Raw genomic sequence first — 27514 nt, forward strand, 5'->3', positions numbered from 1 at the left:
GATCATTTACATTTCAATAAGAATATAGTCATAATGAATAGTGTATAGGTTCTTAATAATCAGACAAACTTAACATCTAAATAATAGGTAATCAAGGAATGTTTTGTAGAAGACATTTTTTTTACTAAATTACACGAAGACCTTAAATTTACATAGTTTTATTTTAAATCGGCATAGTTTATTTTGTTTTTTTTGATAGAAATTTGGGATTTATATTTAATTTTTCCATTTTGCATTTTAGATTTGGTTTTAGAAAAAAAATTATTGTTTAGTCCCGTTAATGCACAATTTAATTTTTAAATTTATATATTATTTTAAAATAATTTTATTATCTTTTTTTAAAAAAAGAAATAATAAATTATTATATATAAATGCTTTAAAAAAAATATTTCCATTTTATCAATTTTCTATTTCAAGATTTAAACCAAAAAAAATAATATTCAAAATAGAAGTTAGTCAAAAAAAAATAGGTGTTAAAAATAAAATTGAATTGCATAAAAAAATTATTCTAATTCGATTATCAACATTTTTAATTTTTGGGGAAAGCGAGATGGAATTATTTGCACTTGTAATTTGGTATAAATAAGACAAAACTTTATAATTTTGTTTTTTAAAAAACTAGTTTATAAATTTTGTATAAATAAATTGGAATAAATTTAATTTTAAGGAGTATATTATATAAATTAGTCCATTGATTTATTGTCTCTAAAATGTTACGTGTCTTATGTCACCGATATAAATTCACTCTTTTTAATTTCCATATTAGGTGCCGCATCCTGACTCATCCGATAAAGTTCCTCCTGTGATTTAAAACAATTTATCCTTTCTTTTTTCTGACTTTCACTTGCCGTATTTCTTTCGTCACGTTCACGCATACCCTCGATTAATAAAGAAGATGCCTTATCAATTTCCGCGGACTCACTACGATCTTCCTCTTTTATTTTCTTATCAATACCATGTTCGACTTCCAGATGTGGGAGGCTTTGAATGGGTAATAAATTGCTTGAAGGCAATTGTGAGCTACTTGGATTTTCAAATGCACTGGCAGTGTTAATTTCTCGGTCGCTCGAGCCCTTGAGACTTTTAGCAACTGTTTGTCTTCCCATTGCGTCTTTAAGTGGTGAGTAGAACAAGGGTAGAGCCATATCAGAGACAAAATCGGCCCTAGCCAATTTTTCTAGATCCTTGAAATCGGGGGTCTTAAAATTAGTGTCATCATTCTCGCCTTTATAATGACTAAAATAAATTTTATAATACATTTTATATAATAAAAAAAAATAAACTTAATTTCTTCCATGTTTAAAAAATATCTAACAAATAAAATGCTCATATTCTTTTTTTTCAAACTCAATTTATTATAAGTTTTTTAAAAACCTGTCATTAGAGTCGGTCATATTCATGGACCGATTACACATTTTGCGAAATTCTGCATCTTTATTAGTAGAATTCGACAAAACGCCATCGTACAAACTTTCGAAGTTGTGTGCAACATTAAGGGTCGGAAGCGAATTCTTTATTTGAGAATGCATTTGGGAAATCCCGCCAGCTCTTCTTCCACAATTAGCTAATGGGCATCCCGATATGCTATGTAGGATTTAAAGAAAATAGATGAAAAAAAATCATTTTGAAATGATATTTTGGCATAATATATTACAATGAAATTTTAAAATTTGAATAATCCAAGATAAAAAATAATAATATCAGATATCAATTGGAAAATTTGTGTAGAATAGCGGTTTACCTTCTATGGCTTAAGTATTTGCCGGTAGCATGACCTGATCCATCGCATCCTACAGTAGGACACCTAAATTAATAAGGAATGATAAATATTTATATATACTTACGTTTATAAAGCTGTGCAAACACTATATAATATTAATTATTTAACGTTCAAACCAAAACGCAAAGAGCAAACATAACATTGTACATTATATTATGTACAAGTTGTTATATAAAAATTATCACTTAAGTATATCGGTTGGAGATGAAACAGATACCATGATAGAATTATTATTCGACACAATGACTCCCTGTTTTAATCTGTCCGCACCTGCTAAATAGTTTATTTCCTCGTTCGGGTTACTATCGTTCGAACAATTTGATTTAACTTTGGTAGAAACAATAACACTAGAGCTATTGTCAGCTTGAAGAGTGTTTAATTTAAAAGATGCTGATAATAGAGGAAGCTCCTTGTCGCCGGATAAACTATGATTTTGTCTAAGGAATGAGTTATTGGATTGTTGAATTTGCAACTGTTTCCTGCGAAAAACTGAAGCAGCCGCTAATAAAGGGCATCCTGAGGCGCTTCTATGGGAAGAATAATTACCTGTCACATGGCCGCTACCGTTACAGCCTGGTGTGGGACATCTATTAATTTAATTAAATGATATAATAGTTTAAATAATTAGAATTGTAATCTAATATTAATTCATCATTTGGGAACGACTTTACTTGATAATCTTTTATTTGGTGTTTAAAATGTAAACTGATGATAAATCGGTGTACTACAGGGCTACTCTTAAACAGCAACCAAAATTAGGGTGATCACGGGAAGGCCTAATTTTTAAGAAACCATCAAGATTCACTATCATCCCAACGTTATATTATAATTATAGATTTCAGTCAGAGATTGGCAAATTTTTAAAAAAAATGTATTCAAATACACACTTCAAAAAAAGTATTTTAGTAAAAATAAAAATATGTTTTAAAAAAATATATATTAAATACCTATAATTTTTCTTAACTATAACATTTTTATTATAGAATTTTAGAAAATTCTAATAATTATGATTTTATCCGGAGTGGCTAATGTTATTAAAAAGCCCGATTTTAAAAACAGGCCCGATTAAGATTATTACCAAAATAACTTTATGTAAGCCTAAAGATTTTGCTAATAGCTGGTAGAAATGCTTGGACATCTATTTGCAAATCTCGATGCTTATATAATATTATTTTGTCTAAAATCTTAGTGGAGCCGTTTTGAAAATCGACCTAAATCGGGCTTTTTAACAACACTAGCAATGGCAATGATACAGACATTATAATAATATATTTATTGTTGCAGCAGTAGCATTATCACATAAATTAATAATCAAATATAGTTAGTATACCGTTTTACAGAGAATATTATAAATTGCTGGAAGATGAAATCGCTACATTTATGTTTTTGGTTTTATTTTTAATTGAGCAGATAATTATTTCCATATATTATTGATTTTTAATATTTTCAAAAGTTATTCAAATTACATTTATAGGATGGTGACGTTGTAGCAGAATCCCCGCAAAAATATCTTATAAACGTAATAGTTTCATAAAAAAAACCTTTTTCTTCAATTACTATATCTTCCGCATCTTCATAAAAGGTTGTATTTTAGCTTTCAGTATTACTCATTTAAAAAATAAAATCGATTTCAAAATTGAAGATGTTATATTTTCGCTAACTGATCACAAATTATATATATTTATATTTTATAATTCAATTTAAATTTTAAAAAAAGTATTTGCATCTGTATTCATCTGAAAATCGTGAAATCGTAATAAATACAAAATATTTTTTATTTTTTTTATAACATATTAAAATAAATATTAAATACAAATACAAAAAAAGTATCTGTATTAAGTATTTTAAATATAAGTATTCGTATTACTGCCCAACTCTGGTTTCATTGTTAGCATTAGAAAATAGAATTTAGAGCAATGCTGTTTAAAAATAAAATTCATTGACCTAAATTTAGAAATTACAATGGAATATTTTTAAAACGGAAACTGAAGAATATCTAAGATACGAGATGACGATAGAATAAAAAATTTAAAATTTAGTGTTTATATATCTATTATTAAAATAACCAATAAACTCAAAAAACTTTACCAGCATGAACTTATTGGAAATACCGCTAATTTTTGAATCACAGAATCTTTCAAATTTTCAACTATTTTTAACCAAACCAACAATTTGATAGCAAAATATAACCATGATTTAAATCAATCCTTCCCTGATAAAGTTTTTTGATATCGAGCAATTTTCTCCTTGATATAAAAATAAATAAATATTTATATTAGGGAGTGGTTCATTAAAAGCACTATGCATTATGGATTATCACTTCTATGAAATATCAGAATTCATTTTAAAAATTTTACACACGGCCCAAAAAATTTTAGACGTTATCCGGCCCGACAGTAGATATCTGATCAAGAGCAAGGTTATTTAATTTAGCAATGATATATTTTATATTAATGATAATCCTTTATAGCCCGAGCTATAGAAAAATAAAATATAATATTTAATAATTATTAAATTTTTTATGGGGTCAAATCGACGCAGAGTATTTTTCTAAAAGTATTATTTTGAATTAACGCTATTATAATTTTTTATATATAGTTTTGGTACATTTATGCAATATTTCCTTCAATTAATAGCGTGCAATAAAGTTATTTTATATTATGTCTTAATTTATGCATATCTAATCTATGAAACAATAATTTATATATATAAAAATTATAAGGGGCCTTATATAGTTTCTTTTCGAGATGGTCCCGAGACTGTTACACATCTGTTAATATATAGTAGTTATTTTTACAGTGTATAATAAGAGTAGACATTATTTTCCGGGGGGAGGGGGCAAGTAACATTTTAAAAATAATTTTGGTTTTTACACTCTTTTAAAAGTTTTTTCTCTAAAAAAGTTCAATAAAATGTAACTCTGAGTTTTTAATGTTTTTTGTAGGAACATGCAAATAATTTTTATTAAAAAATGACCCGTACTTATTCAAGGAACTCGAAGAAACGCCGGGCAATATGTCTTGCTCCGATGTTATATTGACGCCATAGGTGTTGTTAATTATATCATACGGATCTGAATAAGATGGGATGGATGCGGGAGGGAGGTAGTTGTTGGGCGTCAATGGGTTATAATAACTCTTTTTGCCACCTTTCTTAAAGTGCTCAGATAGATCTTGATAGGAGTTTTTACTTAAGAGTCCCTTAAGAGATAGTGGGTCTAACTTGTACCCATTGTTTTCTGCAGACCTCCTTTCTCCTTCTTCCGATAGCAAGTCATCCTTTACTTTATCACTGGGTGACTCTTTAAGGGAGGCAGAAACAGGATTGTTTAGGGATTGAGTAGATCTACTTTTAGTTGAATTATCATAATTATTTATCGTTGGATCTAAATAACCAAAGGGATAGAATGAATGGTATGGGAAAGTATTGTTGTTCCAAGGGTACAAGCCTGGTTGGGCTAGGGCGTTGACGCCACCAGGTATTAATAAGTTTTTCGTGTAATTGTCGCATAGTTGTTTTTCGTTTTCCTTTTCATACCTCGTATGCAATTCTTCTTCGGGACGTTGACGGGCACATATTTTGGCTTTTTCTTCCTGGCTATCTAGACCTGGAGAACTATGTTGACTTTTTCTATAAAAACATTTTTTTTAAATGAACAAAAAAAAAGTTATTATTGAATATTTTTTACTATCAGAAATTAATATTAAAAAATATATTTGTCTCCCTCAACAAATGATGCAGATAGAAATCCTGAAATCCCTATTTTCCAACCTTATAGGATTTTCCATCCTACGCTTATCATTCTTTTCATCAATTAAATAGTTTATCTTTAACCTCTTCTTAGTCTTTTCAGATGAAGAGAGATCCAAGGGCGATTCTTGAACTGATAAAGCTAGTTGAATTGTTTCCTCATTTTTATCATCCTTCTTTCTGACATCGGGCTTTGGATGCAAGTTAAATCTACTATAATAATCATAGTAAAGGTTATAGGGATCGTTTACATGATCTGTTAGACGATTATCATCAAATTCGCTATTTTTATTAGAAACCTTGCCATGTTTCCTCTCATGCTTCTTTTTTTTAGTTGCATCGCCTGTGTTGAAATATTTTTTGGGCTCATTGCCCTCATTATTGTTGTAATGGGCCAGCAAATCTGGATATTTGAGGTTACCATGAAAGTAAGGGTTAGCTAGCAGATAATAGTAAGGATTGTGCATAAAGGGGTAAAAATAGGAGGGCGGAAGCCCCAAAGCAGGTTCCCCGTCAGGAGAAAATTCGTTTGAGGAATAAGGATATATCAAATTCTTAGATTTTTTGTTTAAGTAACCAGCTTGTTTCCACCAAGATAGAGCGTAATCTGTCATGTCCTTACAACTCTTATTGTTATTCTGAGAATCTGTTTCATCTCTGTATCCATTATTATCCGCCAAAGCGTTAGGGGATGACATTTTGTCGTTTTCTTGTTGATGCAAATCCAAAGAATTATTATATGAACTATTTAACTTCTCGCATTCTAGGGCTTCTTCATTAGAAGACTCTGACAATCCTCTAGAGTCGGGGCCTTCATTTCTATCTTTGAACCGTTTAAATCCTTCTTCCATTGAATATTGGGCTTCATCTAATTGTGGGTAATAAGGATTTTTGAAATGAGGGAAAAATGATGATATAGTTTGGGAGGCAGATAATAAATAGGGGTGATTGTAATCGTAAATGGGTGGAATACCAACTTGATTCCATTTGCTGTCTTTAGAACATGCTTCTTTAGATCCATGATTTTTTAGCTGAGGTTCTATATTTGACTTTAAATCCTTCATGTGATCATCTTTATGATTGGTCGATAACAATGTCTCGTCTTTACTAGTTGGAGAGTATTTACCATTATAACCAGAAGAACCCTTTTCATTGAATTCTTGTTTAGAGAAGATAATTGCAGGTGGTTTAACTCTTTTATTGGAGGTTAAATCTTCAGAAAAATTGGAATGGCTCGTAGTCTTAATGCTAGATGTTGCCCATTCCCTATTAGAATCTCCTATCAGCATCCTAGAACGCGTTTATTTTTATATTTCAATTTATATGTATAATATAATAAAATTGAAAGTCGATTAGCGATAAAATGATTATACTCATGTCCCAGTTTTAAACTGATAACTAAATTAGAACTTTGTATTTAAGTAACCTGAAATTGTTTTCATAATCTTAATGATAATTGTCTTTAAATATAGCTATTTGATTATTGAGGTTTTTTTAAAAAAAAAATAGATAGGTATTATGATTATCTATATAGGACCCTAACTAAAACTATTTGTTTTAGGGTAATGGGGTGAGGGGCATAATTCTTAATTAGTGAATAAGGCAATATTTATGCGAAATATGATAATCATATATAAATAACTTTTTAATAAATAATGTATGTAAAGAGCATGAAGCGCAAAAAAAAACAATTATGAAAATTTCGCGAAAGAAGAGAAATTTTTTAATAGGAAGTTTGACCCCCAAATGACCCTGTAGACACGGTCCTATAGATATTATGTGTAAAAATCAAATTTTGGTTTAAAATAAATAAATATCATTATTCCCATATTTAATAGCTATTTTTAATTTTATCTACATATATTTTAAAAATTTGAAAGTCGATTTTATTTTTAAATAAAAACGGAAGTAGAGTATTCCAATTTTCTTTCGACAACAAAGTAAAAATCAAATATTTCAAAAATCGAAACAGAATTTAAAGCTTTTGCTTTTGGTTCATTTTAATAACTTTTCTAAATGACATTTTGATTTTTATTATTTTTTTTAGTTTGTATTTTGTTTTTACTTTAGATCGACGCTCTGCTTAGAGTTTGAATTAGGATCTTCATTTCCATCATCTATACAACATTTTTTTTAAATAATAATAATAGGATATAAAAAATGTTTTTGGTTTTTACTAATTTGCTAATTTTTTATAATTAATATGTATAATAATATATATACTTGAACCATAGGAATTACAAGAATTGTCGTTTTTGGAATATTTATTCCAATCGTTTGATTGACTTAATGATGGATTTTCGAATTTGTGCCCATATGACTCATTTTTGATATTTTCATGTAATTTACCAACTTTTTCGCCAAGCGAGGGCGAATCGTTCACACTGGATACCAGAAACTTGTTAATAGCAGCCAAAGGACATCCAGCGAGACTTTTAAGTTTAAATAAAAACTATATTAAAAAAATATATATATAATCTAATTAAATATTTCTTAAGATTTATGATTGTTTTTTTTTAAATATTAAACCTTTAATTCCACTCCACACTCTACTTTCCTCCAAGAAACTAACGCAAAAATACCTTGTAGGTAGTTTTGTCACTCAATGATTCAAGCTTAAAAAATTTTACGCAAGCCTCGAGTTGTATAGATGACAGAAAGGTTTGATTCTTGACCAAATCTCTAAGATTTATGTATTATTTTTTGGCTTTGATTTAACAGTTTCTTAAAAATCGGTTAAATTGAGGTTTTCGACAATACTATTTGTGGATTATTAATACTCAATAAGGCGCAGCTTATTATCGTTATCATTAGAATCAAAGCCCAGGCCAATGCTAACTACAAGTTTAAATATGAATTTCTTATATAATATCACAAAATATAGCATAGCAACTTATTATTTAATATTAAAAAAATTTTTAAATTACGCTGTTGAATCTACCCTTACCCCCCTCCCATACACAAAAAAAGTATTCTTACCTCCAAATCTTCAGGCCTCGTTTTCCAATTTATAAGGCCAACTGGAAATGTATATTTGCTTAGATATTTAAATTTAACTTTTTTTCCATTTCCCTAATAATACTCTATATAAGATCAATATTTAACCGGGAAAATGGTGCTTTATATTCTTTATGTACATATATATCCTTTTTATTTTGCAATATATGCACAAGGTCCACGAAATATAAAATAAACAAATGTTTTTGAATCTCATATAACGTATAGTAACTATGAGAATATATAATAAATATGATTTTTTTTTAGATATCGTATTTTAAATTTAAGATTGCTTTTACAGTTTTTAAGAACAAGATTTAAGTGTTGATTAAAGCTTAAAAATTTTTTATAAATTAACTTAAGGAATCTGATCTATTTTTCATATAATTTTCTATTTTTAATTAAATAAAAAAATTTTTAATATTTATATTAGGTATGTATGACCAGAAGAAGTCAAATTTCTGTGGTATCCATAATTAATTTTTTTTTTAGCCCCATCAAGTTTTTTAACCGGGGCCCAAATAAAATACTCGAATTTTTTATTCGTAATTTTATATACCTTATATTTCGTAAATTATTTCATGAGCAGCAAATGAATGTTATATGATCTTAACATAATTTAAACTAGATAATTAATATAATTTTTTAAAATTTTTAATCAGCCTAATCCTTATTGTTAAGCCAGCCATGATTTTTTCAATGCTATTTTGTGGCCAGCTCCGAGTTGGGTTCCGGGCTCGCAGGTATCTGGTAAGTATTTTAAAATTCGATCAAAATTAAAATGTTTAAATATTATCGATTATAATATTACCATATAAAATTCAATTATTATCTTTCTTTAACAGGCTCAATTTTTTTTAGGCCTGAGCCCGACTTAGGACCAGGCCGGAGCAGGTATACTCTAACATATAATTTTAAAGAAAATATAGTTATATTATATTTGAGCGATTTGTGTCCCTTTTCACAATTAGATATTTTTTAATAACACTTCCGAGTTCCTAATATCACATTTAAATAGTTTAATTATCAGTTATTTTATGGTCAAATTTTTTAAAAAACATTTTCAAAAATAATTGAAAATTAAGTTTAAAATTACGGATCGTTATTATTATATAAATATAAAATTTATGTCTATAAATTCTTCTACGAACTCCAGTCTAATTAAACAATTTAATAAGAATATTCCTTAAATATCGAATTATATACATACTAATTGTTATCTCCAATTTACTATTATAATATAATTAGATTTTTTTTACCTTCGATGAGAAATGCGATTCGTATTAACGTGACCCTTACCATTGCAGCCAGGTGTAGGGCACTTTAAAACGGAGTTAGATTCATACATGCTGTAAATCAAGGAATGAGCTTCTTCTTCCATGGAAGAAATAATAGGGGAATGATTAGATGTAGCTAATAATGGGATAGAGGAAATAACCGAAAGCTGCTGGAAGTCGCTTAGTGCAACACTGTCTTCATTGATATCCTTATTATAATTTTTACAATTTGTAGAGGTATCGCTCGTTGTTATTATCATAGATTGAGAGGAGCTACTGAGACATTGAATTTTGGGTGATGACGCGAGTGAATTGGTAAGTCTTTGCCTGAGGTTGGAATTAAAATCCCTGTATACGGAGGCCTTTGCCTTGAGAGGGCAACCAGAAAGGCTCCTGTGATGGTCGTATAACCCTGTCACATGGCCTGTACCGTTACAACCAGGCCAGGGGCATCGGTTGGAAGTAAATGTTGAGGCGGGGGTCGTAGGTGTTGACGTAATAGGCTGACTTATAGTGAAATTAAGGGTTGCCGTTGATATGGTGGATGTAGGGCAAGAGGTGTTATCGGAATTCGATGCTGGATAATTGTAAAATTATTATAATTATTGAAAGGTATAAGTTATATATTTTATCAAAATAATTTTAAAAAAAAATAAAATAGAATTTGTTATGTTTAAAAATTTCAAGTTTAATAAGTTATAGAAAAAAAAGTTTCTTTTTTGCCAACAAAAAGTTAAATATATTAGACATCGAAATAATATTATATCAAAATTTGTTTTTCGTAATATTATACTTCTTTATGTATACAGAACAAGAATTTATAAATGTAAATTAATATATAATATACTATTTAATTTTCAGATAGTCGTTTATTATTGACTCAAAAAAAAAAGAAGTAAGTAAATTTTGTAAATTTTGTAAAATTTTAAACTTTGTTTAAATAAGTTAGCTTATAATTTAATTATGTATTATTTTAGAATATTCTAACAAACTAAGCCCATTTTTAATTTTATTTTTTGGTTAAAAATTGTCTACTAAAAAACACTAAGGCATTACCAAATGCCAAAATCTATATTTTAAAAAAAAACAAAAAAGGATGTCCAAGCTGCTTTTTTGAATTAAATTTAGAAATGAGAACAAAAATTAAGACGCGCCAGAAACAGCCTAATAAAGTTTTATAAAATATAATAATCGGTGATAAATATATTTTTTCTGTTAAAATCCAAAATAGATTGAAGATTACTTTTTATATTACCCTTTGATGTTCAAAGCTAATTTTCTTTTAGATGGGCAATTATCATTTTAATATATTATTGATTACGAAAAGTAAACAAGTTGGCATAGCCTTTTATTGTATACATACTCGTTTAACAGATCGGTTTATAGGATAGAAAATTCGAACCATCTAATTCGGTTCAGGGAAAAATAACAGGTTTATGGTTCAGATTCGGTAGGTAAAATTAATAATACATGTTAGATTTGAACCTTTAATTCGAATCTTTTCGCATATTTAGAATTTGGTAAGGGGAATTACATTTTTTTAAATATAAATAGCACCTTATATTAGTATATTTTTACAAAAATATTGTTTATGATGACATACTATATCAATTTTTGGAAGATGGGGGTGGAAGGAGTGTTAAGGGAATTTTTTTTATTAATTAATGATATATTTAGTAGTGATCTGCATCAGTCCTAATTTCCTAAACCCGGCCCTTCCCAAAATTTTTTTATAAAATTTGTCCGGCCCGGCTAAATCACAAACGAATTTATTTTTTATTTGTCCCGAAAAGCCCAACCAGAAATAAAAATTATTTTCCCGCCCGGCCCGAAGTTTTTTAAATATAGAAAATATTAATTTTTTTTTATTGTATAAAAATATATTCTACAAATTAAAAATATTAGCGTCTTGTTTCCAGCAAGAATTTTAAAATATATCTATTTTATTGAGAAAATGTAATATCATATTTAAAAATTTAAGCCCGACCTGGCGCGGCCTGAATTTTTTTAAAAATATTGGGCCTGACCCAGCCTGAACTTAAATTATTTTTTTAAAATAGACCATTTTCAGATTTCTAATATTTAGTGTTGTCAATTAAAAACGGCTACCTCAATATTTTAGCCAAAAAATATCGCGCAAGCCTGAAAATTTTTTACAAAGATGATAGAATCGTTTGAACATCTATTAACAAAATCTCGAAGCTAGCATAAAATAAGGTCAAAATCTTAATTTAAAATTGGCTAAATCGAGTCGTTAAACAATACTAACTTACAAATTTATATCCTTGGTTATGCCATTGATACTTATATATGCCATACTGGGATATGGAATTTATGGGGATTCAGAATCTTGTAATTTTTATTCATTTACTGATGGCAATTTTTGAGTTTAAAAAATTAGATTTGATCGAAAATGTATTCCATCATGTGCGGATTACCCAAACTGTGAATTTCCGACAATTTTGTCGTGAACTTTTGATCAATTATTTTCTATTCATTTTTCAATAAATTTTTTATATAAATGAAAAAAATATATAAAAGTTTATGGCAAAATAACTCTTAGAATATATTTCCAATCAAATCTAATAATTACCATATAAAAATCGTTATCAATAAATTATTAAAGCTCAATAATTTTGGTAAATCCATATCCCAATACGACATATACATCCAAAATCTTTTCAAAAAAGTGGAAAATACCTGGGATAAATAATTTATTCCTTTAATATTAAAAAAAACAAAAAAAAACAAATTTTAACAAAATTAACTTAAATAACTTAAATAATTTTAAAAAATAAGGATTTAATTGCTATAGTAAGAGAGATAATTGATTACTGGTTTTCCTGTTCTGTATATATTATTAATGATATCACATTCCCTGTCTCTAATATATTATAACTATACACTATTACATTAAGATTGAATTGAATTATTATAAGAGTTTTATCATATTAACATTAAATATAAAGCATTTTAAACAAATTTTATTCATGAATAAATAATTATATTTAAATTTCTGTATATTTCTTGATATAAAAATAAGTTGTTTTTTTTGTTATAATTTTCACATTCATCTTTAAATTTTTAATGCGAATTTTGTATAATATTATAGTATAGTGTAACTAACATTACAAACTTTGCGTGCGTGATTATGTTAAATTTTATTTCTATTTTTGACACTAAAAATTTAGATCTTTGTTAGATTTTTGGTTGTTTTAGTATTATATAATTTTATTTTTTGATTTTGTGCGACGAATTTATAAAAAAAAATTCTAATATATAATATTATTAAGTTCGAATAAAATGTTAATCCAAGTTGGATCAGATTAGAGTTTAATAGATCGGGAGTTGGGTAGGTCGTCCAGAGAGATTAGTTTATGTAAATAATTATTAGGAAACGAAAGCAAAAATTATTTATTTTTAAATTAACTTTTCTAAATATTAAGTTTCTCAAAATCGGCAAACTCGATTTAACCTCGAAGTGCTTGCCGATGAAAATCAGCCAAACCTCGATTCCAAAGTAGTATTGTTCGGCTTAAACCTTGATGCAGGATTTTGGCTAAAAACTCAAGTAAGCCGTTTTACAATTACACAAAATTGGCTTATGTAAAAAAGTATAATCCAGACAAATTGAGATTATTGCTAATAAATATTTGTAAAAATAACAGGGACCCGAACCGTTATTTATAACGGTTCAGTTTGGTTGCGGTTCAATATGTAAAAAATTATAATGGCTACGTTTTGGTTAAGGTTATTAAGAAAAATTTATAAAGGTTCGGTTCGGTTCAGCTAATTGTAAAGGTTTATAATGGTTCATTATGGTTAGATATTTTTTTTTATTGAAGCAATACATACCATCGTCTAATTTATTTTTATTATATGCATCTATGAATTATATATAAAAAATATATATAAGATTCAAAATAACTCATCTTTAATATATTATTTGAAGTCATAAGTAATATATTTTCTAATATATGGATTTATTTGTTCCTTATGACGATAACTCAAATTCTAGCCCTGAAAAGACCCTTTCTACAGAAACTTGTATTGCGGGAACCGCCATTACTATAAGAGCAAGTTTATATAATTCTGGATATTCAAATTTTTTCGATTCCTAAAATATAAAAACTGAACCGGTTTGAACCGGTTTAACCTTTTTTATAAGGGTTATTTCTACTCCTTCTTTACGGTTCACTCCGGGTCCCTGAAAAATAAGCACAAAATAATTTTAATATTTTCAGTAAAATGCTATGCATCCAAAAAGATATATGAAAAACATTAAACAATCCCGTAAAAATAAAATAAACAACCATTTTTTTTATGGCTGTTAGACTATATTATAACTCATTTTTATTAAATTTTCAAAAATATTAAAAAGATTTTTTAAACCTAATCCCCCGTTATTTTTAGTCCTAAATTTGCGTTTTTTGGGTATTTTGCCCGCTGTTGATATTCCGTTATGGGTTTTTTTAACATCCATATCCATCATTGGGGCTGTTTGGCCCGTTCTAAACAAGAACTGATGGAACGGTTCTATACCTGAATACGGGTAAGGAAGCCTGTTTTCGCTGCTTTCAAAGACTTCACGAAAAGATTTTAATATAGCGTCTCCGTAAAGAGGAAAAGCCGCGGCTATGTGTTTCTCCCAACTATTATTATCGACTCTTTTCATTTTTAACTCATTCTCCCCTAACGAATCCATTATTTCTTGGCTGTTCATCTCCTCGGACGGTGATTTATTTATTAAAGATTTATAGGTGTTAATCGTTTGATTAAAATCTTTATCGTCAATTATGGTGCAGTCTAAACGGGTGGAGAGCGGCGGTGTTCTAGTTATTATTGCACTACTGGTTTCATTAAATTGTTGATTTAATTTTAATGGATCGCTGTTCATTTGGTCATTGGATGATAATTGGCTTGTGGGTTCAAGACTCTTCCTTTGGCCTAAGCGGCTATCATAGGCGCGCGGCATAACGTCTTGGATGGGATAGCTTAGTGCGTATATATAATATATATAGTGGTTTATAAAAAATATAAGAAATTGGCTTAATTTTTAAAATTAAATTTTTTTTAAAAAAAAACTAGTTGAATGAATAGGTATCAAAATGATTTGACAATCATTTTTCTTATATTTTAAAACATTTCTTTAGTTAATCTCTTGCATTTTTATAAATAGAAATAAAATTATTTAAAAAAATGAAAAAACTTATAAATTATTTAAAAATAACCATCCTCTCTCGAATAAGAATAACAACAAAAAAAATTCATCATTATATTACACATTTTATAATTTCTTTTGGACACATCACAGAATTATTGATATATATTTACTTATATTTATTATATTTTATACTCTCATATAAATAACTAAGGTAATAATTACTATATAAAAATATTATTATATATAAAAATTTTTTTAATTTTCCCAAAAAAGAAAGAAAATGTATTAAGATTGATCGATTCTCGTCGCTAGCTCAATTACTTATAAATCTTTTTTTTTAAATATAAATTAGAAATAAATTTTTTATTTATTTTTTTTTTGTCAAGCAAAAAGTAAAATAAAAATAGGATTTTTTTAATATTATTTATTAAGAGTCGCAAAAAAGAATATTTATAAATAAATAAAATATTGTATTATATGGCTTCAAAATTTAGCTATCTATAATAATAAACGTACATTTTTAAATTTTGGCAAGTTGGTAGATTTGTTGGGTATATTTAAAAAAAATTTTTAATATAGAAATAGTTTCAAAATGGAATGAATTAATGTTAAACTAACCTTTAACTAACTATTATTATATATAAATATTAACCTTAGCTCAAATCAGGTTTAGACAATATTACATTTAGGTAATATCTAAAATTAATCAAGCATATTATCAAATCTTTTGGCCCACCGTAAAAATTTTTTTGCTAGATTTAGTTAAAAAAAAAGTCAACCTTTTTTCTATTCACCAACTAACTGGGGCAAAATGGCAACTTTAAAATTTAAACTATAAAACACAAAATATTATATTTTTAAAAAAGAGAATAGATATTCATTAAAAATCAAAATTAATGAATCTAAGTAACATAGGCATTATCGGGATTTTACTAAAGGGGAACACTATAGGTGAGGTTTTTCGGGATTTTACTAAGGGGGAACACTATAGGTGGGGTTTTTTACCGTAATATTGGATAGCTTTAGTTAACTGCAGATCTTTGGCCGGGTTACATTTTTAAAAATTAATGTTTATTTCTTAAAATTTAATTAATTTTTAATTATTAACTTTTATTTATCTTTTTTTCAAACAATTTTAATGACTTGAAAAAGGGGGTAGGAAGTGTAGAATTATATTAGTTTAATTTAAAATAATATTAGCCAGCTTTCTCACTTTCCTGACTCATTATTAGCTGAAGCCCAGACCACATCTATGATTAAATTAATTAAAGAATCAATCATATGAATTTTCTAAAATGTTAAAGAGCCTTTTTGCGCTCCAAACCATCCATCAAATAAAAAATTGGTGAAAAAGAGCGAAAAAAAAGTTTTTGGTCAATATAATTTGAATGCCGAGCCACCTACTTTTAATTGAACATATGGAAAAAGGATTTATCTTTTTACTTTGCTTGCATATAGCCCCGCCCCCTCCCCCGCCATCTTTTTACCTAATTTATTTGTTTATTTCTTTTATACATGATTTTATTGAAACTAGTTTTCGAATATAATTTTTTCGTGGAAGAGATATTTTAAATAAATTTAATGCAGTAAAACATCCTCTACCTTTTAACGTGATTATTTGTGTCCATCCATGCAATGATTTTATTTTAGCTATTCTCTTCTCCTAAAGTTTCTCTTTAAATTTCCTAGATAACAATGGTTGGTTGATGGGGGTTGGGAACAAAAGGGTACTTAGCACACGCCCAAAATGTTTTCTACTTGGGCATAAAAAAATTTGATCGTGTGTTAAACAAAATGAACTTTTTATCAGGCTGACCCTAAATAATAAGAGTAAAAGACGCTCAGTTTTCTTCTTAGGATTTTTTAAATAATGGGGAATTTGTTCGATTACTGCTTGGAATGTTTATCAAAATTTCGAATTATATCTCTTAGGGCGTTTAGGCTATAAAGCTAACTCACGTGATTATATTATCAGAAAACTAATTTTGGCAATATAAATTTTGCCGGAATGTTAGTATTTATCAACCCCTGAAAAGCAGTTATTTATTAAATTTAAAAAAATTTTTCAAAATTTCTATAAAAATTTTGCCTATGGAACTTTTGTAATGGGACACCTTTTTTAAAAATTAATTTGTTGAACGAATTTTTTTAATGATTTTTTTTGACATTTTGTGGTATTTTTTAAAAAAAATTTAAATATAATAATTTTATTATTAAAATTTTTGATTTTATTACTTTTTTAAAATATTTATTACTGCACTGACTAACTAAATTATTATAATGAAACCTCCATAATGTGAATTCTTAAGGCCGATTAGTTTTAGTCAACCATAGATAGGTAGTTAATATACACTATGTTTATAAGCATAAAGGACTTTGGAGGGAAAGACTCGCCTTTGGTCAATAAGATTGGTTACTTAGGGAATTATGCTTATTATTAATTAAACTATATTAATATTTTTTATTTAGAAAAGTATCAAATTATACTTTTTTGAGAAAGTTTCTAATTTTTATAATAAATATTAAAAAAATTAATTTTTTTTATCGCTGTGGCCATAATAATAAGTTTAGTAGTTATAAAATATTCAAAAATTCATAAAATAAAATTTTTTTTATCTTTTAAATTAAAAAAAAAAATTATTTTTAATAGCTATATCATGTTCAGGAGACTATAAATATTCGCCATTTTGAAAAAATATATATTTAAATTGTCGCAATTATGAGAAAAAAAAGACTTTAAATCGTTTCGAAATATATAGGGGAAAAAATTTGAAAAAGTTGAATGTTGTTTTCTTAGTAACTTGCAAAAAAATACAATATTTTACCGTTACTCGTTTAGTTTTAAAAAAAGTAAAGCTTTAGTCCGTTATAGACGTTACACATTATTTTATACATAAATAAAAATTTTTTAGTGAATTTATATATGATGAATATAAGATCGTTTAAATCATGAGAGGCCAACTTTTTAGATCTGTCAAAGTATTTTTATTTATATAAAACGTAACATCAGTTAAATTGAGGATCGCTTATATGATTTTAACCCTTTTGACTTATGAATATTTTGAACATCTATAAGTGGTTGTATACTTAGTCTAGCCTAAATTTTTTGAGATAGTTGAATACCAGGATTATTGTTTTGGGATAAGGATTTTCTTCTAAGTATACAATATTCAAATAAATATGTCTTGGCAAAGATAGATCTACCATTTTCTTGTTTTCAAACCGGTCTTGCACAAATATTCCAATTTTTTCTTTGTGAAATAATCTAGCACCCGTGTGAAGGGATAAATGGGTAGGGTCGGTGACCAAAATTAGACTATTTTAAGAGCGGCCATTCAAAATAAAAAGGTTAATGATTTTGGCCAAATTCGGAATGGGAATTATTGTTTTATTACGTTCATTTAATTTAAAAAAGTTATAACTTCTATTTTAAATAAAACTAAATTTATATAATTTGTCAACTGTTTCCTTCAGATATTTTTTAGCTTAATTAATTTTATAAATAAATATATACATCAGATATCAATTCGAATAGCCTTGATAGGCCTACAAAAAAACGAATCGAATCGAATAATACTCTTATTCGTATTCGATTCGAAGCTATTCGTATTCGTACGAATAATAAAATCATTATTCGTTTCGATTCGATTCGAAAATTTTTATAAAGCTTATAAAAAATATATAATTTTTTTGCAAAAAAATTATAAAACAGATATAATGTTTTAAGATGACATTTTTAAGGATTCTCTCAACAACAATTTACAGAAAATAAACGAAATAAAACCAAATGATTTCATATAACGTTATCCAAACAAATTGGCAAAAAACGTCCGATTTATAGATTAGAATTGCTTATAAAAAATATTTAAATTATTTCTTCAATCTAATATACAAATTTTATTAAAATATTCTGAAAATATACAATAATTTCATTTTATAAACATCAAAATATAATACACAAAAAATATAATTATAATATATCTAAATTTGTTAATAACCAATTTTTTAAACATAACGTCTTTCTTATAGTATCCTCTAGAGACATCATATTCTTAAGTTCCTGGCAGATAAATAAATAAATTTTGACTAGTTCTTATTCTTTGATTAGGAAAATTCTTTTCCCATTTAGTAACCTTATTTTTTATCAAATTTTAAAGTAAATCATCTAATTCAGATAGTGTATCATAATCACTATCATAAAATCTTCATCACTATTAATTTGCCATAATCACTAACAATAATATTTTGAAGTTTTAATTGCAGTGGCTTAGCCAGAAATCTTAACACCAAAAATGATTAAATAAAGAGGAAGTATCAAAATAAAATAATTATATTTTTGTTTACTTTGGGTTTGGGGCTTTTCCTTTTCTTCCATTAAAATTTGACAGCAATTAATATAAGTTATGGATTTGATAAAGATAATAGGAAATAAAATAAAATGATATCCACTAGGAATATTTAATTACTTCTTTTTTTATTATACTTACAACAATTTACAAATACAAATAAAATATTTGCGAAAAATTACGAATATTTATATATAAATAATTTCGAATAATACGAATAATTTTCCTCATTATTCATATTCGATTCGAAATTTCGAATCGAATAATTGTGCTATTCGTATTCGTAAAATACGAATCGAATCGATTCGAATCGAATTTCGAATAACAAATAATTCGTTTTAGGCCTAGCCTTGATAAGGCTACCATAAAACGAAATGATGAGAAATACACTTATATCATATTTATATACATTCAAGACAACCCAAATGAAGGAGCAGCCTTCAGGGTAAAATACCAATTCTGAAAGCTAATTTTTTTAATAAAAAGTAACGAAAGCCCTATTTTTCTATAAAATGAATCCCTTTAAGATCGAAGTTAATCTACTTTGTAGCACAGGATTAAAATAATAAGAAAAAAAGTTGAGCAAATCTAAAAAAGGATCATTAGGATAGATGAAATCGTTGTGGAAATAGAAGACACGCCATTAGGGAGTTCACAGTATTGTGATTTAGATTCATACAAAAAAAGGCTAGAGGGGATGTATTGCTTTTACGGGTGAAAGAATAGACGCTGGTAGTAGGTAGAACGGGGAAAAAAGAGACTGGATAAAGAGAGCCATAGATGAAACCAGAGAGGCAATAGAGAAGAGAGAAAAAATTTTCATGATGAGAATTTTTTGTTCTATAATTATATCTAAAATAAACTGATAAAGAATCTAACAAAAGGGGAAAAAAATTTTTTTAAATTATTTTATAATAATGGCTGATAAATATTTTATTAGTGTTGTAAAGGTTCAAAAGAAAGGAAAGCTCACTACTCGTTATGTTTAAAAAAAGGAACTCGTTACTTTACTCATTATCTTGTGAAAAAGGTAAAGCGTTATTAGCCTATCAAAACAAGTAACGCGTTACTCAATAAATATTAAATATTAATATATATTTTATAAAAATTATCTTTTTTCATTATAGATAAATTAAAAGATAATAATTTTTTATTTATTTTTGACAACAAATGATTTTATCAGGTAAGCTTAACGCTTTCGCTGTGCTAAACACGTCTGGTATAGAGGATGGGAAGATCCTGTTCTTTATAGCCAAAAAAAATTGCTAAAAACAATATGGGAATTGCGCTCATATCTTTAAAAGTAACATTGAAAATAATATTACAAGGAAATAAACAATTGTATATTAAAATTGAGTTTTTGGCAAAATCGCTAAAAATGGGGGAAATATCATTAAGATTCCGGAAAGAAATTCATCCTTCTGAGAATTTGATAATATTTCCTCCATTTCTAGGGATTTTTTTTAAAAACTCAAAATAGCCTCCCTAGCATCTATTAATATTATTTTCAATATTACTTTTAAAATTTTCTAGGAGATATAATAGAGATTCACAATTTATTTTTCATTTTTTTATAGCAATTTAGAACCGATTCTGGATTATTATATTTAATAAATAAAAATTTTAATTGGGGAAATTTATTTCCAAAAAGTCTTATTAGATCATCTTCAAAACTATTCCATACAGATCCTCATTAAAAAAAAATCCTTTTTCTGAATCCATATTTTTATATTCATATATATTTTTTAGATTTCAGTTGTTGAACATCCTGGTTATAATATTTGACTTAAGGTACAATCTACAATTACAAAGTGTAGACTTAGTTCTCTTAGTTCCCTTTATTTTCTTCATTTGTGTAAAAAATGTTTCATACTGGAGCCAGGGCAGAGTGAAATCATCTTCATTACAAAAGAAATAAGTACAAATGAAATTATAATATTATAGAATATATATAAACATACTTTGATTTCGATTAATTAGATTAACAATCTTGGCTGTAAAAAATTCAACATCAAAAATATAATAAATAAAATAAAAATGAAGAACTTTGGTGGTTCATCTGAATTAAAAAATCGGCTTAAATCATTTATAAAACTTATAAAAATATAATATATAATATATAAGGAAATATTTTTTCTATATTTTAAAGAAAAAATTTATAGTAACGTTTTGTATTACCGTTACTCAAAAAAAAAGAAGCGAAGAAATGAATGGCGTTCCTTTTCTTTAAAAAAGGTAGCGCCGTTATAACAACGTTACTTTCAGATGTTACTCAACAGCATTAATTTTTATGATACCAAATTTTGTGCTTATTTGATAAATTTATTATTTACAAAATGACTTGCTTTTATTTAAACCCAAAAAACAAAAATTTTGAGGTGATTTTCTACACAAGTAAAGGACTTGAACCAAAAACATATTATTTTTTTAAAACCAAAAAAACAAAAATCTTACGATATTTTCCGAGTATATGCTATCGGAATTATTCATTATTCGTATTTGATTTGAAATCTACAAATAACAGATTATTCAATTTCTAAATCTCAAATTGAAATTGAATATCTCATAATCCGATTCTATTTTTTGGAGCTATAGAAGTAAAATTTATCAACCATAAATAACTTTAAATTGATTTTTGTTATGATTGTTTTGCTATTGATTTTGCTTCTGGTCCTATTCTTTAATAATATGTGTTACAGTCAAATCTCATAATCAGTCAATATGCGCATTGACTGATTATTATTTTAGTCAATTAAGATGACTTAAATGTTCATGAACAAATTGTCAGAAATTTGAATACTGGAATACATTTTGGGCAAAATCATTATTATTATGTAAAAAAAAATAGGTTTGGCAAAATTTATGATTTTTTAAAATTTAAATCGCGATTTTTTTATATAAATCGTGATTCTTTTGATTTTCTTTTGATTTAAATCGCTTGATTTAAATAGTTCACCAGCACTAATATTTCAATTAAAGAAGTTACAGATTTAGATAGAAAAATATCATACATAATAATTTTTACCTTAGTATATTTAATTGTAAGAAAAGTTAGTACTTCGAGGATCCGGTCAGGAAATTATTGAAAATATATATATTGATTTATCATGAGCTGATTTGATATTTTGTCTAATGAAAAGCCGAGTCAATCAAAAATTCGGTAACATGTGATAACTGTTTTAAAAAATTTAACTAGTAGATAGATATTGGTGAGTCGGAAATAATATCGTTCATTTTCTAAAACGAAGACTATTATGAATATCCTCAAATAAAACTGTCAAATCAAATTTAAAATTTATTTTTTTGACTTTATTATTTTTAATTTTTACCCTTATTTCCTAATTGGGTGTCCTGATGCATTAGCCAAATTTAAAATATTCATTAATACCCTTAATTTAAAATAATCTTGATTATTAGTATTCTGGCATTGTTTAGTATGTCCCAGAGGCTGGTTCTTAAATTATATTATTATAAATATCCTTAATTAACTTTTTTCTGAGGATGAAACAAATAAGCTATCTAATTATTTTTAAAATGTTTGATTATTTGACAAAATTTTAAAAAAGATTAATTATATTTAAATTAGATTCATTAATTATTTAATTATTATTATATGATAGTTTTTATAACCCACCATTCTGAAAATAAACATTATTATAATAATTCCACCGACATACTTATCCTATCTTCTAGCTCCTAAATATCAAATTTTTTAACAAACAATAAAACCGAAGTGGCAATTGAACGTGATAATTCTATATCCTAAATAAATCACTGTAAATTTCCAAGCTATATCTAACCCATTTAATAAAATTATGTTTTCCTGAAATAATTTTAAAAAAATGGATGAAACAGGACCATTTAATTCATAGTAAAACAATCAACAGCTACAGTAGAGAACATTTACATCATATGGTGTGTATTCCAAACTTATGAATCGTTTAGGAAAACTAATTTTCTTTTAAACAATTAAATTCGAATACCAATATCGAGTACATGAAAAGTTGCAATGCACTGTCTAAGTTAGTCATAAAAAACTTTCTTTTATTTTAACATCTAGATTTTGGAAGATATCATGGTAATTCTCTTATAAAATTTTTCAAAAAATAGAATATTATTTTTTAAATTGTTTTACATTATTCTAATTACAATGATAAAATTATTTTTATGGCAAATGCTAAATATAGTAAAATAAATTTTAAACTGATGTGTTATTTTTACAAAATTTTATAAGACCTTATTTTTTTGGACTGCAAACCTTAAACCAGTACTGGACACAGAGATATTTCCCTGAACCAGAACCTTTTGTTTAGAAGGAACAGCCCGAATTTTACAAATTAATCAATATAATTAAATTTTTAACTACATTGAGATTAGAATTATACTATTGACAATTAATTATGTCAAAAATTGAACTTATGAAAAAATAAGTCAAGTATTTTTTTTCTTATCTAATAAGTAATGAAATTTAATATTTTTCATATAAAAATTATTTAATTCTAATCTAAGTCTTTATCTTTCCTTATATTAAGTATTTTGATCAAATTTAATAAATCAAATTTTATTAATGATATTGATTTAATACACTGATTTTTTTTAAAAAAAACTGGAATGATGTAAATAGAAATTTAAACAAATTGATTACTATTGAGATAGTGAAAACACTTTCAACAAATGATACCAACTTTAAATTATTTATTTAGCCCGTTTTTTAAAAATTTTAATAAGATAATTTTCCTGGAAATGTTTTTAAGCATGTGTAGAATACCTATCTTTTAAATATCGACAATTTGTAAGATATTGGGAGAGTTTTTGCTCTTTTGGTCATTAGATAGTCACATTATTAGAATACAAAATCAAAAAAAACCAGAGTATGGTTAAATGACTTACTTACATCGATTTAGATATCCATTTACGATGACATTTTAAAAAATTTGCAATAGATGATTTAGGGATATAATACAAATTGAAAATATTTCAAAATTAAATAATAAATCATAAAATTATAATTAATTATGATATTATATTTGAATTTCATGGTTTATAGTTACATTCATTATATTTAAAAAGTAGGGCGCTAAAAAAATTAATAATTGGAAAAAAAGTAGCGCGATATTAGCTATCGCTACCAAAAAAGATAGAGCGCCACTTTAACAACTCTGATTTTCAAGATTACTTTATCCGTCAACGTTCATAATTTTTCCGATTTCTATTTTATGAGATGGATAACCAATAAAACAAAATTAAAGATAACATATAAATTTAGAAAGATGTTTTTTATAATGATTACAGATCTATTAATAAATCCTAAACTCATTCAAATCTTATAAACTTACTAAATTTATATAATTACGTCAATTACATGCTTTTCAGTTTATTTTTAAACACATTGTGTTTATTTTGAAAGATTTTATTTTTAAGTATAATATAATAATAATAAATAATATTAATAAATAATTGTATTAATAATGATCATAGGGGTATCCAGGATTCTGCTAAGGGGGAGGTCAATAAGAATTATGGTAAATGTTTTGCCCATAAATTTTAATGGAGATCTTTAGGTTTAATGTAGACCTTTTGCTATATATTTTTATAAAAATAATTTTGGGATTTCACTTTTTTTTAATTAAAATGTTTTTCAAAAATTATGAATTATAGTCGCTATTTTAAAAAGTTATTAACTAATTTTTTCTTTTTTTTGGGGGGGGGGGGGGGGGGGGGGTGGGAGAGAGGAGTGTAAAGGGAAAATCTTTATAAGCATAAAATGACATTTACGAGAACAGACAAATTTGTGATGGGGGGAAGGATTGATTACATGCCTGACAACGGCAATAAATATGAAATATGATTATTAAAATTTATTTAACATTATATATACTTGAGAAAAATTTGGCCATTTTCCAGAACACTTTTATCTTCGTCCAAAGTGGTTTCGCTCAGGTAAGACTCATCGTTATTAACCTCCCGAATGATATTAATTGGTGAGCTTTTTGGAGACACTTCGAAAGTATTTTTAGAGGCAGTTTCTTCCGCTGATATCGGATACATTTTGTAGGGTTTAAGGCATTTTCTTTTGCGTCTAGAAGAGATAGCCGTCACATTTTTTATTTTGCCATTATCGGTTCCGACTAATACTGATTTATCTACTTCGTTTATCGCATTATCCATAAGGCAATTGAAAACGTTTTCGGAGTCGACTACGTATGTTTCGTCGGTGTGAAGTAAGGTAATAGCAGAAGAATTTTCTCCCGATTCGAAACTGACTTGTTGCTTATTGTTGGACGAAGTTGATAAGGTAGTAAGTTTAATTTGGGATGAAATCTTAGTGTCTAACAGTAATTTATTGTTTCTTGGTTCTTTGTTATCTACATTTGACTTATACTCGTCCGTATATTCGAAATCGTTATAACTTTCAACCTTTTTCAATATTTCATTATCGTCATTTAAAGGCGAATATGATTGACGATGTATGCTATTGGCTGTGGAAATTGGGTGATTAACCAGAAGTTTTATCATGACAGATTCAGTAGATTCTTCAGGTTTAGGATCAGATGGGAGATTATTAATAAGGAACTCAGTAATGGGCGAATTAATTTCCTTAATTTTGTTCGTTGTTACACTTTCCATCCATGAATAATAATATTGATTTAGTTATTTTCTCCTTAGAAATTCGTTTTTAAATTAATTTTAAAGTAATATTAGTAAAAGAGATCACGCCGAGCATAGAGATAAGTTTTTTGTAATGAGTTATTATCGATGAACGATCTATAATCAAACAATTTTTAATATATAAATTTAGTATAATATCATAGATCAAAAACTTTTTATAATAAATTTAAAAATGAGGAATAGATATTAAGGCTGAACAAAGGATAACTTTTAATTTTTTTATAATCCTATGTCCAAAATTGATTATTATTTTTATTTTACCTTGCATAAGCTATATTGTGAAGATACAACTGTCCTACAACCAACTTAAGACAGCATCATCCTAATATTGTACCAATAATAAAGTTTAAAGAAGAAATCAGGTTGGACGTAGAGGAAGTAAAACTTAGAATTTACAAATAAAATTAAATTAATTTGAAATAATCCCCGGGCTAATAAATAGTCATTTTTTGTATATTTTGAAATTTATTACTTTTTTTTACATTTCTTTAATAGTTTTGGGGAGATTTGTGAAATTTGAATAAATTTATTTTTCTTCTTTTTAAAAAATTTAAAAAGGAGAAAATTAAGTTTTATTTTTTATAAAAAAAAAATTTATAAACAAAATAGTAAATATATAAAATCTAATACTAAAACTATATGTAGTTTAATTATAATATCTTATTATAGGGGTAAAAAAATATAAATATCGATTTGAGTTTTTCTTGTTTTTATTTTTGGTGAAAGTTTTTTTGGGTGTCGCTTAAAAAAAAATAAATAAATTTTTTCAAAGTCAAGATATATTATATTTTTTTGTGTGTCTCCAAATTATGTACATTGTATTTATTATTGTTTTGTTTTTACCAAAAAAAATAATATATGAAATGACGAATTATAATTCTTTCCATTAACATACTTATAAATAATGAGGAGTATATTTAATTAGAAGTGGAAAAGATAGGCAAAATTAAGTAAAAGCTGTTTAAAATGGGATATTATGGAAAGATTTTAATCGAAACCTGGGGTTATCATTATATTGACCCAATATAAAATTAAATATTGAGCCGCAGTGTATTACTGAGGCAGACACTAAGTGATCTCTTATTATATAATGTCATAACACTGAGGTATTCAGGATTTTTGTAAAGAGAGGGGAAACTTTTGTTGGATTTTAATAATTTTATAGGATATTTATAAATTCTTCCTCTTTTAAGAACTTTGGTTCGATTATATTTTTAAAAATATAATTTTGGTATATTGTATTATAATATGGCGTTTCAGCTAGTTATATTCGTTTTCCCTCCTTTAAGGCATTCTTTTTTTTTAAACTGTTATTTAATATATGGTATTAGAAGTTGTAAATACTGCTCAACCTTAAGTCGCATGCAAAAAAAGGATATCAACAAAAGTTCTTGGCCGGATTAAAAAATGTAATGAGAGAGTAGTACATGAAATTCGACTTCTACGGGTAACTGTTATGTTCTGTATAAAATACTGTATCTTATACTTAGACGTTTTTATATTAATTATGATTATTTTATTTTTATAAACA

At 26.6% G+C, this 27514-nt stretch overlaps 1 protein-coding gene across 1 annotated transcript; it reads right to left on the bottom strand.

Annotated features, from left to right (window-relative positions):
• Positions 1 to 545: 545 nt before the first annotated feature.
• On the bottom strand, positions 546 to 25941 carry LOC135928602 (uncharacterized). The gene is made up of 11 exons (XM_065465058.1): positions 25193 to 25941; positions 14197 to 14798; positions 9787 to 10381; positions 7754 to 7962; positions 7596 to 7647; positions 5615 to 6820; positions 4763 to 5410; positions 1966 to 2367; positions 1742 to 1804; positions 1375 to 1584; positions 546 to 1236 (listed from the first exon to the last, which is right to left on the bottom strand). The coding sequence occupies exons 1-11, from the start codon at positions 25939 to 25941 to the stop codon at positions 723 to 725; spliced, it is 5250 nt and encodes a 1749-aa protein (XP_065321130.1). The 3' UTR covers positions 546 to 722.
• Positions 25942 to 27514: the final 1573 nt, after the last annotated feature.

This window comes from Gordionus sp. m RMFG-2023, chromosome 4, assembly GCF_954871325.1.
Source record: "Gordionus sp. m RMFG-2023 chromosome 4, tfGorSpeb1-WG-v2, whole genome shotgun sequence".
Taxonomy (NCBI): domain Eukaryota; kingdom Metazoa; phylum Nematomorpha; class Gordioida; order Chordodea; family Parachordodidae; genus Gordionus; species Gordionus sp. m RMFG-2023.

Excerpts from the sequence above, each read along its gene's own strand:
- LOC135928602 (XM_065465058.1), bottom strand. The coding sequence starts at position 25,941 with ATGGAAAGTGTAACAACGAACAAAATTAAGGAAATTAATTCGCCCATT. Across the intron at positions 14,799-25,192 it reads AATGGCCAAATTTTTCTCAA|CTATCCCATCCAAGACGTTA; the intron begins GTATATATAATG and ends ATACGCACTAAG. Across the intron at positions 5,411-5,614 it reads TCTGAAAAGACTAAGAAGAG|AAAAAGTCAACATAGTTCTC; the intron begins GTTAAAGATAAA and ends ATGTTTTTATAG.